The 16,436-nt window shown below is 47.9% G+C and overlaps 1 protein-coding gene across 1 annotated transcript in view; it reads left to right on the top strand.

Moving 5' to 3' along the window:
- Positions 1 to 11,991, top strand: part of LOC307237729 (ADAMTS-like protein 2) — a gene marked incomplete at its 5' end in the record, with an annotated part of 21,866 nt that extends 9,875 nt beyond the window's left edge. Inside the window, 17 exons of the mRNA XM_080010492.1 lie at positions 1,956 to 2,031; positions 2,302 to 2,404; positions 2,573 to 2,718; positions 3,209 to 3,332; positions 3,548 to 3,628; positions 3,935 to 4,110; positions 4,666 to 5,002; positions 5,143 to 5,367; positions 5,692 to 6,001; positions 6,378 to 6,478; positions 7,032 to 7,158; positions 7,397 to 7,610; positions 8,266 to 8,421; positions 8,663 to 8,833; positions 9,715 to 9,891; positions 9,992 to 10,145; positions 10,449 to 11,991. Coding sequence (XP_079866618.1) covers positions 1,956 to 2,031; positions 2,302 to 2,404; positions 2,573 to 2,718; positions 3,209 to 3,332; positions 3,548 to 3,628; positions 3,935 to 4,110; positions 4,666 to 5,002; positions 5,143 to 5,367; positions 5,692 to 6,001; positions 6,378 to 6,478; positions 7,032 to 7,158; positions 7,397 to 7,610; positions 8,266 to 8,421; positions 8,663 to 8,833; positions 9,715 to 9,891; positions 9,992 to 10,145; positions 10,449 to 10,597 — 2,827 coding nt within the window. The 3' untranslated portion in view covers positions 10,598 to 11,991. The remainder of the gene's footprint in view (positions 1 to 1,955; positions 2,032 to 2,301; positions 2,405 to 2,572; positions 2,719 to 3,208; positions 3,333 to 3,547; positions 3,629 to 3,934; positions 4,111 to 4,665; positions 5,003 to 5,142; positions 5,368 to 5,691; positions 6,002 to 6,377; positions 6,479 to 7,031; positions 7,159 to 7,396; positions 7,611 to 8,265; positions 8,422 to 8,662; positions 8,834 to 9,714; positions 9,892 to 9,991; positions 10,146 to 10,448) is intronic.
- Positions 11,992 to 16,436: the final 4,445 nt, after the last annotated feature.

Below are 16,436 nucleotides of genomic sequence, written 5' to 3'. Positions count from 1 at the left end.
GGGCGCTGACACATGGACTGTGCTATTTTCATTGTTTTTTTGGTTTGTTTTTAAAGCAAAACCTACCACAGTCTTTCTGTTGTATCCGTCTCTATTCTACTCTATGCTCCGTTGTGATACCCTCGCTCAATAAAAGACGTGTAAGTAGACTGGGCACTTTTTCTTTCTTTAAAAACAACTGAGACACAACCAAGAAAGAGATGGGGGGATGTATGCTAATGAAAGACAGATGGATCAGAGCAAAGGTCCCTGACTCTCCCCAAAACACATCTCCCAGGCGCTCACACGTGCACACGCAGACAACCGCACACATAGACACACACACACACGCACGCACGCACGCACGCACGCACGCACACACACACACACACACACACACACACACACACACACACACACACACACACACACACACACACACACACACACACACACACACACACACACGGGATTACAATCAGAATCACTTTAGTCATCAAACCCATGAGAATACAGAACTTGGTCTCTGTAATCTTGGTGCAGAGATGCATTGAAAGGGTAGAGAGATCCAGGTCAATGAAATGTAGGGAACCATGGTATTGTGATACATTTTTCCCTATAAATTAATTAAATTCATTCCTTATTTGTGCCACAAAACAACAATAAATACAACAAACGGCAGAATTCAACACGCAGGGACAAGGATCAATTGCGGTGAGGAAAAAAGTTGTGATTCGAGTTCTGGAAGATTGCAGGATGTTTCATGTTATTTTCAGAGTTCATCCCTCCATCCATCTTCCAAGCGCTCCTCCAGCTCAGGGTCACGGTGGCAGCAGGGCGGGCAGCAGCCCAGACATTCCTTCCCGTGAGCGCGTCTTCCAGCTCCTCCCGGGGGGATCCCTCGGCGTTCCCAGGGCAGCCGGGAGCTTTAATCCCTCCAGCCCCAGGTTCTCCTCGCTGTTGGGGGTGTGTGGTGCACCTCCTCAGGGAGGTGTCCTGGGGCTTCCTCCCCAGATGTCTGGACCACCTCAACAGATTTTTTTTCCCTGAAATTCCTCTGAAGTTTTGGCTGTCTCCTCAATCGTGTTCTTTCGGTTACTGCCCAATGCTTGTGACCCTGGGTGGTGGTTCGTTAGAACTTTGCTTTTTGGCTTAGCTCCCACCACAGATTGATACAACGCCTGTGTTACTACGGATGGCGACCAAAACCGGGATTTCAATCTCAAGGTCCTCTTTACCGCCAGTCGTGAATAAAGCCCCGAGATACCCCAACTCCTCCGCCTGGGGGAAGAAATCATTTTAATCCTTCCCCAAGTAGAGGTGTCGTTGTAGTAATCTGAGGACCGTCGGTTCTGTCGACACGTCCTTGAGCAAGACACTGAACTCCTAACCACTCCAGGTTGGCGCCGCGCATGGCTACTCCCGCCGTAGGTGTGTGAATGTGTGTTTTGAATGTGTGAATTTGAGGCATCATTATAAAGCGCCTTTGGACTGGTGTCTAGTGGGCCGGAAAAGGCGTTACATCAAATGCAGTCGTTTTACTATTCACCCCCAAGTGAAGGAGACAAGCAATCGTCTGGGATTGAAGCAGGTCCTCGGACTTGGGGGTCCGCATCACACGGGGGCTGCAGAACGGTTCCAAACACACAACGCTGGAACCGGGAAGCAACGGAGATGTTGTGTCGTCCCTGGTGGATCGGCGGTGGAGGAGAAGAGGAGAAGAGGAGCTGGAGAGAAGTCGACGTGCAATAAGATGTCCCACAACTGTTTTTAATCTATTTGGAAGCCAGAGCTTGGATATCGTATCACGAGAGGAGGAAGCCACAAAAACAGAGCTCTGTGGAGGGCAGGATAACCCGGATCCAAACGCTCAAAATAACTGTCGAGAAATGGCCTTAATTACAAATCATTTTTGGATGGAACCGCAGCCGGCTGGTGCAGCTGTTGACGTACGACCTGTCTTTGTTGTGCCCCAGGTTGTCCCCCACCCAGAACATCAACAGCTCCTACTGTGCTGGGTCGTCCAAACAGTACCAGCTCTGTCCCAACCAGGTACGCTGGATTTACTCTGGTACCCCGAAACAGTAGCAGCCGTGTCGGGGTCCGGTGCAGTATATCCTCATAATAACCGTAAAATAGATGGAAATGATCCTACAGGCGTTTGGTCGCGCGTAAAAAAAAACAAATAAGAGTTTATGTTTATCTATTGTTGGACCTCCTTTGTAAATACATGGTGCTGTCCCTAATGATTTGATTTTAAGGTTTGGTTACTCTTTATGGTGTGTGCGTGCGTGCGTGTGTGCGTGCGTGTGTGTTTTCCAGCCATGTCCCAGCCCCAGTGTCAGCTTCAAACAACACCAGTGTTCGCAATTCAACTCCAAGGCCTTCGGAAGAAGACATTACCAATGGATACCTCTTTACCCAGGTATTGTCTGTCTGTCTGTCTGTCTGTCTGTCATTCTGTCTGTCTTTCCCCACATAAGCACAAAGCATTAACCCATCACTTGTCTTTCGACCTCATTGACGGCCTTAAATGAAATGTCAAGGCCACATTGGACGGGCTTTGAGTCTCCAGTGCTCCCTCTCTCCTCAGCTGACTACATCAGCATCTCCAATAAGCCGTGTGACCTGCAGTGCACCACGGTCAGCGGCGAGCGCCAGCTTCTCGTGCCCGCCCACGATGGAACGTTCTGCCGCGACGCCAAGCATCACGGCGTCTGTATCGAGGGGATTTGCCAGGTGAAACCCGTCTCACTCACTGGCTAATTTACTGACCTACCGACAGAGCCTTTTTATAGCAAGGCCCCCTTTGCCATACTAGGCTCTGGCTGAGGAGGACCCCACCCCCCTCCCCCGCCCCGCACTCCCCCACCCCCCGCTCACGGGGATCAGAGGCTTCGACTTTATCCACCACACACATTCATCAAAGTCATGAGTTGATGCGATTTTCGCTGAATGTTTGATTTATCACCCTAATGGAACATTAATAGAAGTCAGCTGATCTCCTGGCACCATGCTGGCCAAGCATACGCGCGTGCACACACACACACACACACACACACACAAACACACACACACGGCTGCGGCCAATTTGATGCCCCAGTTAAAGCTCCCTTCAACTCCCAGCTGAAACAATTATGCTATTTCAGTTCCTAATCTCCCTTCTCTGTCTCCGTCTCATCCTTCCTTTCCTCTCCTCTTTTTCCCTCCGTGTCGCTCCTCCGTCCAGCCCGTGGGCTGCGATGGGGAGCTGTACAGCAGCAAGGCGGTGGACCGCTGTGGTGTGTGTGGGGGGAACGGGACGTCCTGCCACCGGGTGTCTGGATCATACAGGAAGGGACTCACACAGTTAGGTAACACACACACACACACACACACACACACACACACACACACACACACACACACACACACACGCACACATACATACACACACACACACACACACACATACACAAACAAACACAAACACACACTAAAGCCTCCTTGATCTTCTTCTTTTGACCTTTTCTAACTGTGTGTGTGTGTGTGTGTGTGTGTGTGTGTGTGTGTGTGTGTGTCTCACCAGGCTACGTGTTCATCACCAACATCCCGGCTGGAGCCACGGACATTCAGATCATAGAGAGACGCAAGACGGAGAACATCCTGGGTGAGAACGTCAAACTCCCGGCTTCTATGAGGTTAAAAACCCTGGCGTAAACGAGAGATATGATCTGTTAGAAAGCCGCGTATGGGTCAGAATTTGTATGGAACATTTCCGCTCAGAATAGAGGAGCGATATCTATCGAGTGAGTCTTTCTCAGTACGGCAAGAAAAGATACCGTACCTACCTGTCTACATTCCTTTGTCAAGAGCAATATCTGAATGCCACCAGATAACATCTGTTAATAAGAGTAGATTATAGCGGTAAATCATTGTTCTTACAAACACTCAACACTTTTTAACTCCCGTCCAGCTCTGTCCGACGAGGCCGGCAACTTCTTCTTCAACGGCAACACTGTGATAGACAACCCTCGAAACTTCCGCGTGGCGGGCACAGTGTTCAAGTACCGTCGTCCCAGCAACGTGTTCTCCGATGGGCTGGAGTACATCATTGCCCAGGGACCCACTCAGCAGGGCCTCAACGCCATGGTACTGGGCAGGCGGGCACACACGCACGCAAGCACAGAGACACACACACACAAAAGCGTGGTTTTGGGCGTCTGGGAAAAAGGAATCAAATTCATGGGCTCACACACTTCTATCTCCTCAAGGTTCGAAAAGTGAAAAGGCTGCGTTTTTATCCAGCAAAACCAAGGCCACACGCTTCAAACGGCTTAGGCATTCTTGAAAAGACATTCCAAATTATTGGTGTGAAATCATTTTTACCTACTCTGAGTAAAGACCAGGTAAATAGAATAAATAGAACATTTGTGACTGAGAGTGAAAGTGTAAGTGTCACTGAGGCCCCCTCATGGCGATACGACCACAGACCATCTTACAGAGTGAAAAAGGAAATATCTATTTTTTAAACATCTCTTTTAGAGACAGCATCTACCATCTTTTATATTTGTGTCCCTGTGTGTATGTGTGCTTTTTTGTGATGGGGATAAATGTAGGAAAGGTGTTTTAGATACTGGACATATTCTATTATATATATTATTGTAATCAGTTTGTGTCATGTCATTTCTCTGATTGTGTATCTAGTACTACAACCTAAATGGAAAACTACCCTACATCACCTATGAGTACACTGTACCTCGCAGCGCCTGTGACATCACCGCGGCGGGGGACCTCGTGTCTGGCCCCGCCCTGTTAAACCACACCCACAACGAGGTGGACGTGAGGGAGGACCAGGACAGAAGGTCCGCCAACCACAGCAGGACGGAGGGCGACGGGGAGGAGTTCATCCAGGAGCTTCAGACGCCAAGCCCCCCACCCCCGGCGGCCATGTTGGTCTACAGACCTGCCGCTGATGTCAACGGGGATGTCTTCAGCCACAACGATGTAGAGGAGCAGGGGCCTCCAGCACCAGCAGGCTATCGTGAGTTGGAGATCTATCTGTCCATCCATCTGTCCATCCGCCACCCATCCATCCATCCATCTGTCCGTCCCTCCCTCCCTCTATCTGTCTAGCATGCTGGCTATCTAACGTTCTTTTCTCCTCTCTCTGCGTTGAATAAGGAAGTACCTCCAACTCAATCGATGGCGAGTCGTCCAATTCCAACGACACTCAGGCCTCCCAGCCGCTCCCCTTCCACCAGCGGGATCTTCTGGATCTCCTCCTGGCCCTTCCTGTTCCGCTGCCCCACGGCGACCCCTGCTTGCCCGGAGCCTCCTCCTGCTCCGCCCTGCAGTTCAACCAGTCCGTTGCTCTGGACAACACGCTGGTGCTTCAGAAGTTCCTCGGTAGGAAAGATTGGAATCCCTAATATGTGCATTTTGAACTGCATGTCATGAGATTTTTGCTGTTAAATATCAAAATTAATAGTTATAGTTGGTGTTGGAGTTGTTGTTTCTAGACCAGAAAATAGATATATGAAGGCACGAATGAGAGCTTGGACCTCCATACATTCAGGAAAAATTATTATTATTAATAATGATAATTCTTATTGTTTTATTATTATTATTATTATTATTATTGTTATTATAATCATTATATTTACAAAACTTTATACCAAATTCAGAAATATCTTAAAAGAACAGACTGAATTTGTTTCTCTCATTTTCCAGGTAGCGCCCGGCTTGAAGACAGCGCCCCCTACGCCATAACTGATGAACTGCAGTACAACCACACCCACGCAGAGACCAACACACATTCCGTCAGCCACTTGGACACGCACTCGCAGGCCGACCCAGACGAGGCGGACACGAAAACGCACCCGGGCGTTGACTCGGACACACGCCTGGGTGTGCGCACCACGACCGACGTGCACGCCCTCACGCAGAAGGAGAGGCAGCCCGATGCTCGCTCAGAGACGCGCACGGCCAACCTGGTGCAGCTCCAGGAGGTTTCTGCCGCCCAGGGAGCGAGCACCGAGAGGTAGAGAACCAGCAGAGGGACAGAGGGGCGGAAACACAGAGGGATGCAGTAGAAAAACCCATTAAGCTCCATGAATGGATATGGAGTGGAGTAGTAGGAGAATACGTTTCTGGGAGTAGAAGTAAAATAAAAAAATTGTCCATTTTTGTGCAAATAATAACTTATTACCAGTGACAATGTCTGATAGTGGTATAGAAGTCCAGATATTGTGATTACTGTCCTGGACTGTAGTGTACCATGGAACCCACTGCGACGTCAGAGATCGTCCTCGAATGAGTAAAATAGAGAATGGAGCATTAGCTCTCACCCTTATCCTTTTCCCTCCTCCATGAACTCTCTCCTCTTTCTCTCTCCATTTCTTGATTTCTCTCTTTAGCAATGACTTTGATGTCAGTCTGGATACAGAAATCAGTCTGGCGGATATGTATCGATGGAAGGTTTCTGCATACGCTCCATGTAGTACAACCTGTACCACGGGTAACCGCCAAAACACACATGCGCACACCTACCAACAATACTTAAGTATACAAATATTAGAATTATTGCAATTATTCATATTTGGGTATTTGACATTTTTACAGGCTTAGTCTAGAATGTCCAAATATGTTAACTACAATGGAAAAAAACGCCAATATTCTCTCTATCTTACGTACGTATACATAAACATATGTACACTTACGTACATATACGTTGAGATCTATGAATAGGTAAAAAACATAATAATACCACAATAATTAAATTAAACACTAAATGATTCTGAAGTATTAATTAAAACTAGTGTACATAATTCATCCACATAAATACAGTGCCTACTCAGTGTGAGTGTGTGTGTGTGTGTGTGTGTGTGTGTGTGTGTGTGTGTGTGTGTGTGTGTGTGTGTGTGTGTGTGTGCGCGTGCGTGTCCATGCGTACCTGCGTGCGTGCCTGCGTACGTGGGTCATGCGTGCCTGCGTACGTACGTGCGTCATGCGTGCGTGCCTGCGTACGTGCCTCGTGCGTACGTACGTGCCTCGTGCGTGCGTGCTCCCAGGGATCAGTACCAGCTACGCGCTGTGTGTGCGGTATGACGGCACTGAGGTGGACGACAGTTACTGCGATTCCCTGACCAGACCGGAACCCACTCACGAGTTTTGCACGGGGAAAGAATGTCCCCCAAGGTACGACACCCACCTTTACCTTTCAGCCATTACTTCTGTGGCCCCGCCTCTAGGTGTCTTCCACTCCCCCCCAGTGGTTTTTCGGGGGGTTTTCTGGGGTTAAGATGAGGGAATGCCGTTGATTTCTACGTGAAATGTGAAGCCCTTTGACACCAAACTGCGGTGAAAGGCGACATAAATCAACTTCACGTGGAGGGTAGAACTACACCCAAGTGAAGTGCAGAGGCCTCGTCCACAGGTGGGAGACCAGCGGCTGGAGCGAGTGCTCACGGACGTGCGGGGAGGGGTTCCAGTACCGCACAGTGCGCTGCTGGAAGATGTTGTCGCCGGGCCTGGACTCCTCCGTCTACGACTCGCTGTGCCTCTCCCACGACCTCCACAAGCCGGCCAACAGGAAGGTGTGCCTGGGCCAGAGCTGCGGTCCCCAGTGGGAGGTCTCTGACTGGACGGAGGTGAGGCGCGGGGCCACAAGTACGCTTTGCTCCGGTTCGCTCGGTGTCGCCTGCACCGCAAACTGACCGACGACACTTGGGTGCAGTTTGGGAAAGGGAGGGTGGAGGATGGGGTGGATGTCTCCCCTAGGGAATTTTTACTTGGTGACGTAGGCTGAAAATCTGAATGCCCCCTCGACTTATGAAATGTACTTCTGAAAAAAGTCCTCACCAAAAAAACAAACAAACATAGGAACATGCAATATGAATTATTCAATACCAAAAGGTCAGAGATGGAACGAAAAGACGTAAATGTTGGAGATTAAACCGATCAGACTCCTTGATCGGGCCGATACCCTATATCGAAGGAGTGAGAATCTTGAAGAAATCCAGCCTGAAACGTCTAGCGTTTAGCGACATCAGGTGAAGGGAAGTAGCGTGATAGTAGTGTGATAGTAGTGTGATAGTAGTGTGATGACACTAAATGTTTTTGCTTTAAATGCTCAGGCGATATTTCATTTTTTGTTTTTTTGTGAAAGTGTTATAACTGAATAAAGTAAAGCCGCAGCTGTGTAGGAGATTTTGCTCATCTCTTATAAATATCAAACAAATTCTTTAAAGGGAATGTGTTCATTTGTTTGTGAGTTTATATTTTATTCTTCTGTGCGTGTCCCAGTGCTCGGCACGCTGCGGCTCGAGAGGCGTCCGGACCCGCGAGGTTCGTTGCTCGATGGAAACCCGTTTGTGCAACGAGTCATCGCACCCCACGGAGAGTCAGGAGTGTGAAGGACCGCCCTGCGACCGGCGATGGACGGTTTCCGACTGGGGACCAGTGAGTTCACACACGCCCGAGCACTGACACACACACACACACGCACACACACACACACACACACACACACACACACACTCACTGGATGCACACCGGACAGAGATGCATGGATACCTCAGTTTACCTTACCCTGTGTGTGAGTGTGTGTGTGTGTGTGTGTGTGTGTGTGTGTGTGTGTGTGTGTGTGTGTGTGTGTGTGTGTGTGTGTGTGTGTGTGTGTGTGTGTGTGTGTGTGTGTCAGTGCTCGGGCGTGTGTGGCGAGGGCCGGATGGTGCGTGCGGTGGCGTGCCGCTCGTCCGGTGGCGTGGTGATGTCGGAGGAGCAGTGCGACCAGTCGCTGCGTCCGCTGGCGGTGTATCCCTGCGGAGACAGGGACTGTCCTCCACACTGGGTGGAGCAGGAGTGGCAGCAGGTGAACACACACACACACACACACACGCGCGCGCACACACAGACACAGACACACACACACACACACACCTCGTTACATTGTCCTCTCGGTGCTGTTCCTGTTCACAGCTGATTTTGCTGACAGAAATGAAAGAGTTGATGTTTCAATGTGTGGAACTATTTTTAACATTTTAACTATGACACTAAGGACTGTAAACTGTACACGGCTACATCCGAATATCAAACTCCCCTAATTCCTACCGCCTTATTTATCCACAGGAAACGAGAAAAGGGTGTCTCTCATTAAGAAATACAGATTTTTCTGACAACAAAAATTTAAAAAGTACAAATTTCAGACACGCATTCATATAATCATCCTTTCCGCAGGAGTAGGATTTAAAAATTATTTTTCCTCGTCGTTTGGAATATCCTGCTCAACAGTAAAAGGTGCAGTGTGTAGAGCGTAGTCGCATCTAGAGCTGAGGCTGCAGTGATCGCAGCCAGCCGAACGCCGTGGGCCGCGGGAGAGGCCGTGGCCACGGGAGGCCGTCTTGGGGCAACATGGCGGCGCAACATGGCGGCCTCCGTGGAAGCGGACCCGCCCCCTGTGTAGATAAAAAGGGCTCACTCTCAGGTCACGAAAAACACAAACGATTCTTATTTTCATGGGATTATACACAACTTAAAACATACTTATGAATGTCATATTTCATTTCTAGCAATTTCTACACACTGCACCTTTGAGAAGATGACAAATGAAAAAGAACGAAGGTGACAGGTGGCGCTCCCCGTGCCGCAGTTTGAGAACCACTGCTTTGGACGATGTGTTTCTACATAAACACAGATGGGTCGGAGGGAAAAACAAACAAAAGTGAAACTGATGTGAGTGACTCTCTGTGCCAGTGTAACGCCACGTGCGGGCGTGGCACGCGGCAGCGCCAGGTGGTCTGCGCCGGGCTGGAAGGGGGCGTGTTCAAGGAGTTCCCCGACAGCAGCTGCGAACGCACACACAAGCCTGAGACCAGCTCGCCCTGCTTCCAGAGACCCTGCTCCAAGTGGTTCACCACCTCCTGGTCCCAGGTACCCGTCTGTCTGTCTGTCCGTCCGACTGTCTCTCCGCCGTTTAAGTTTCTGCCTGCTTGACAAAATATTTCTTCCGTCGTCCTCTCTCCTCCCACAGTGCAGCAAGACCTGTGGGAGTGGGATTCGGGTCCGGGAGGTGAAGTGTTACCAGGGGGAGGAGCTTGTTACCAGGGGCCACAGTTGTGACTCCGCCCTCAAACCCGAGGCCCGACAGAGCTGTGAGATCCAGAGCTGCCCGACGGAACCTCCAGGTGAACCGGGTTAGGGCTTGCGGGGACGCGGACAAACATCCATATTCGCAATATTTGGGGCCAAATATTGTGAATGGTTTTACAATATTTTGGGGGAGGGCTTATGGAGCTCTCATACGGTGAGCCTGATTTTAAAGGTTGTTTATAATGCAGCGTTTAAGGAAAATAGAGAATTTATCCCGTATATGTACGTTGATATATTGTCCAGCTGTACGAGGCAGGGCTCTCCGTTTTTACAATCAGTGTATTTAAATCCTCCAATTACATTTTTACTGTTGATGTTTTTTTTGTGTGTGTTTGCAGCGCCCGCCCCAGCGTCCTCAGCCGCAGCAGAGGACTCCTGCCAGGACAAGCCCACGGCCAACTGCGCTCTGGTGCTGAAGATCAAGCTCTGCTCCCACTGGTACTACAGGAAGGCCTGCTGCCAGTCCTGCAAGGCCCCGAGGCCCTGACCCCTGAACTCTGACCTCCCACCCGCCAGACTCCCAAAACCAACCACTCTAAACTGATGCTAACAGGTCCAGGTACCACAGACATCCGCACTCGGCCTTCACATGGAAACCCTGCTCCTGGTGCTAAACGTCAGTCTGTCCACCTCAAGGATTTTTGACTTGTCTCTCACACACACACACACACACACACACACACACACACACACACACACACACACACACACACACACACACACACACACACACACACACACACACAGCGTATATAATTTATACTGTATATTTATCATTGGTCCAAGAGTTTCGTGAATTAGGTCTCACCTACATTTATTGGAACCGACCACTGATGTCTAAAGAATCAAACAATAGCACTGACAGATGTGGACCAATGCAGTTCACACACGAGGCATCGTGTCGTTACTCTGTGTCAAACCTGTCTCAGGTATTTCACACTCGGGATTTTGGGAGGTTTAGAAACAGCTTCAGACCCCAATAAGTTTGAAATATTGACTCATGGTAAAACACACACACACACACAAAACACACCTCACCGTGGACGACCTACTAGAAGATCAAGTCACTGGCCGCCTCCTCCCCACACAATGTGAAGACAGACCGTCTGTAGCACATCTCTCTCTCTCTCTCTCTCTACCCAGCAGGATGGGTGGCAGGATTTCCTGATCCAGGTGCTAGTACTGTAAACCTCCCCTCTTGCCTCGCCCTGTATTTATCACTCCCCAACAGAAGGTGCTAGAGGAAGGCGTTCCATCCCTCCGTCCCTTTGTATCGATATCCTTCGTACCGTTCGCCCACTGACAACGGGGATGCATCTTGTGGCGCCTTGGATATCCCGAAATTCAGATGTTCCTTCTTCCCCCTGAGGACGAGCGTCGGCGGACGCGTTCTTCCGAGAACACGGGTCCATCCACCCGAGTACTGGGCGAAAGTCCCACAACGTCCCTCGCCCCGTCCGCCCACGCTAGTGCTCCCGACCCCTCCCCCCAAACAAAAACTTGCAAAAAGAGGGCGGGGCCAAATCAGGCCCGGCGACCAAGGCAGCTCTACCGGAACCCGCCGTGCTCGTTTCTGAAGGTGTTCCTCTCTCAGACACGTCGCCCCGTCCTCCCTACGACGCCAACGCCGAGACGCCGGCTCGCCTCAAGAGTCGGTCGGCACGGCGTCCCCGGTTGCCTGGCAACGGCCCCCCCGGAGCGCTACGCTGCCAATGACAACGTTAGTGGTCGGATTCTGCCCCCCCCCCCCATGCACTGTGTACACATGACTGTCAGCGTCTGTCTCTCACAAAATGTTGTTTACCTGTGGTTACATTGTTTACAGAGCTGTTGTTGTTATTGTTGTTGTTTTTTTGTTGTTTACTGCCTCACCGTTTAGGAATAAACAAACAACTGTTTTTTTTTTTGACGTGCGTGCTGACTATCACTGGCTTTCGTTTGACTCTTTTTTTTTGGGGGGATCGTAGCCTTAAAAATTGTAATATTGGCCGATATGAAAGTTTTTACTGAACTGTATTGACGTAGATTTGTTTAGTTTGGGGTCATTAAACGATGTCATTATCCTCCGTGAGAGACATCTCCCATGCTTCTTTGCCAAGGGGAAAAAAAAAAACCCGAAATCAAGTGATGTTTGTAATGTTTAATCTGGTTCCCAAGTCACCCAACCTGCGAGGGGAAAAACTTGGTTACTCCGGTTGTGGCCTTAATCTGAAAATGGTCTTAGTGGTGGTGGAAGTAATTTAAGGACAATTTGGGGCAAACTACCAGGTTCAAATTTCTCCTTGTTTGCCCGACAAAAGACCCGGAGCTCAGCGACCGAAACTCAAGCCGAGAACCCAACGGACGTAGAGCTGGAGTTTAGGTTCTGGTAAATGCAGATCGGAACGGTTAGGATTCAGAGGAACCCGCCCCCTCATGGGAAACACGACCTCTGATCACGTGCGCAATTACACCATCACACACTGGTCATATGTGCGAATGGGTGTTCTCGTCTATTTGAGTGCATTGCAGTCGTGCAATTTAAAGATGCCCCACCCGGAGCCCCATCGGGTCACGCCACGCCTCCACAGCCCTCAAACGCCACAGAGCAGTAATCCTTGGGCCTAAACGTCACGCCGTCGGCGCATTTAAATTCAGGTTTAGAGCGGAACAACACAGACGACTCAAAAGTAAGTTCATCTCAGTTTGATGCCTTAATTACGACTTGATTAAAATGTTTTTCTTTCACAAGATTTAGCTCTATATTGTACGTTGGAGGTTGCTGAAATCCGGCTCCTCCTGCTCCAAAATTATGCTTAAAATGTTTAATTTTGCAAAAAAAAACAAATCTGAATTACAGGATGAACATGCAGTCATTTCTCAACAACTAGATACTTAATGTAGCATGTGACACCTGAAAGTCCACCCGGGGAACCTTTCGACAAGGGCCTCGAAATATTGTGATTTATTTTGAGAATCATTTGGGAATTAATGGCGCTAGTTCGAGATCAATCAAGACCAATTATTAGTCAAGAGAAATAACGATTGAAAATCCTTTGCTGAGAAGTGATTATGATCCTTTGAATGGCTCGGTCTAAATTGACCCAAAACTTAAATTGACTATAATATAATACGATAAATGTAATATTTGGCCTAGTATTTATTTTTATTAAATGCATTTTGCTTGTTTGCTTGATTTGATTTCCATCTATTAATTGAAAGCACTTTCAGTTGCATGTTGTGTATGAAGGGTACTGTACAAATTGTGTTACTATTGTATATTATTAAAAATAAATGTATAATAAATAAAATATTTATTATTATTATGTTATCATTGTTGTTATAATAGTTGTTTTAATAATTCTAAGAATTTATTATTATTATTGTTTATTGATATTGATGATAATAATAACAATAATATTTTATAATCATTGAAGATTTTGGGTAGCGAGTTCTAAAAATGGAAGTGATGTGTATTTAACCCCAGTATAACACACACTTGATTATTCTCTGGTTTATGAAGATAAAAAAAAACAACTACTCAACATGACCAAATATAGATACATACTGGATCCATTGACCATGTTTCTACATTTAAGGTCTGTTTTGCTCTGATCCTACATTCTCTCCCGCGTGTCTTCCCCAGATGTGGTGTGAACCCGCCGTGTCGCTGCTGGTGGTTTTGTGTGTGTGCTCCGCCTGTTGTGTGCGGGAGTGTGTGTGTTTCCCCAACGGCTCGGTGGCGTTCTCCTGCGGCTCCATGCTGCCGGGGCACCCCCCAAACACGCCCTCCACCCAACCCTCTCCGTACGCAGTGACCGCGTCCAGCGCCACTTACCAGCCGGGTGGAGTCGTAACGGGTGATTTTGGACGCGGCACCGCATTCGTCTTACATCCGCTCTCCCCTTCTTGGTCCCAGTGCTATATCCTTTTTTCTCACTCCCTCTCTTCACTCTCTTTTCAACTCTTGACCCCTGTCTCATTGGCTCCGCTCCCCCGGGGGTAACAGGTTTCGGGGTGCAGAGGTCAGAGGTCGCGTGTAGAGAATACACGTTTACACCTCTCGCACTGCTAATAAATCCATGTGAAAAGACAACCAAATACATTAAAAAAAATAATAATAATACTCACATAATTACTACTATCCAACACTGGGGTGAGAAAAATCTTCTCTTGAGAAAATACCCAAAAAATTGACAAGGGAAAGAAATAATTAAAACTATTGACACTGTGTTCTTAAAGGAAAGATGTATTGAAATAAAGAATCAAAACTCTGCTGTTCTCTTTAAAAAGACTTTTGCTATGAAAAATCATTTATATTATATAAGATAAACACTGATCAGCCACAACATTAAAAGCACAAATAATAACCACTAATATTGTGCAGCTCCCCCTCGTGACCCCAAAACGGCTGTGACCCCTGGAGGCATGGACTCCACAAGACCTGTGTAGGTGTCCTGTGGTGTCTGGCACCAAGACGTGAGCATCAGATCCTTTAAGTCCTGGGAGTTGTGAGGTGGGGCCCCCATGGATCAGGCTTGTTGTTCCAGCACATCCCACAGATGCTCCATCGGACCGGACCCTAACCCCACACATCCCCATGATGTAGAAGAAAAGGTGATTCATCAGACCGGGACACCTTCTACCATTGCTCCATGGTCTAGTTCTGATGCTCACGTGTCCATTGTAGGTGCAAGAGCTGTGGTTTTGGAGATGCTCTGACCCAGTCGTCCATCATCACAATGGGCTCCTTGTCAAATTGGCTCAGATCCTTACGCTTCTCCAGTTCACTGAAGTGTTTACTTGCTGCCTAATACATCCCACCCCTTGACAGGTGCCATTGGAACCAGATGATCAATGTTATTTACTTCACCTGTCAGTTGTTTTAATGTTGTGGCTGATCAGCTCCAAGCTCCACACTAGCAGCAGAATAATGTTATACACTACATCTCAATGAGCCTCTTTATTTATATTCTTATTTAATTCTGGTTCCTTCCTTTATATTGATTTTTATTGTTTGTTTTGTTATTTAACATTGTTATCTTTATGAATACAAATATTATTATTTTTGTTGACCATAACCACTTCTCATCAGTTACCATGGAGACGGTGGACAGCAGTCCATTCACGGGTTTCTTGTTACAGGCCAGGAGCCGTGGGGCGCAAGGTAACGCATAAGGACCAATAATTAAGTATACTTTTAAACACATGGGCATGTTGGGGCAGTTATTTGGCTCATTGTATTTCAACTTAATTATCTTCAATTCTGTTCCAGACTCAAGTCCACATAAAGCTTTAAATGTTTTGATGTTTTGTTGTTGTCAGAAACAGATGTTTGGCCGGTCGGGACGTTCACCAACATCAACACCACTCTGTTCAACTGCCTCAACTGCAGCGGCATAGAGGTAGAAAGTACTCGTAGTGTACTCATAACACTACTCACACAATACAGAGGGAAGGATTGAGATTATGATTGTGTGGTTGCAGAATTCTTCTGTCAGTCAAGCATCGGCAACACCCAAAACCAGGGTGCAGGTGATCTGGATGGCGCCTAATAACAGTGACCATGAAGAGGTCTGCTTTAGGTAACGCACGCACACACATATAGACACACACAGACACGGACACGTACACACGGACGCACACACACACACACACGGACGCACGCACGCACGCGCACACACACACACACACACACACACACACACACACAATGGAACAATTTAAAGATACCGTAAAAATATGTTCCGTTAAATTAATATCCTTAGTTTCAATAAATATTGTATAGAAAATATTAAAGATCTATCTAAATACTGAATGAAATTCCTTTGGGAAATAATATAAGTTACTTAACATTAATTAATAATAATATACTTGATAAAAATTAATGAATCAATTACCTCAACTGTGTTTTAACTTTTTTCCACCTTGACTTTACTGTAGTTCCTTTCTCTAATGATGATGATGATGTCATTGCAGCGCCACGTTTGTCCGGGACTACAAGTCGTTCTGGGTTAAGGTGCTAAGCAGCCCGGTGAGGCTGCATGGCGCCGGGAACCCAGCGGGTTGTGCTATGGTGGGGGTCCTCCGAACTGACCGACTGAAGCTGTATTGGTCTATTTTACCGGCTGGTTTACCGACGGCCTAACTCACCCCTCTCCCCCTCTCCCCCAGGTCCTCCACTCCCTGACTGGAGTCTGCCTGACTCTGCTGTTCCTGTCTGCCAGCTACTGACACACACACACACACACACACACACACACACACACACACACACACACACACACACACACACACACACACACACACACACACACACACACACACACACACACACACACACACAC

The sequence above is a fragment of the Zeus faber genome (genome assembly GCF_960531495.2).
Source record: "Zeus faber genome assembly, chromosome: 12".
NCBI lineage: Eukaryota > Metazoa > Chordata > Actinopteri > Zeiformes > Zeidae > Zeus > Zeus faber.
Note: the sequence above shows the minus strand (reverse complement) of the source record. Positions and strands in the feature narration are given on the sequence as shown.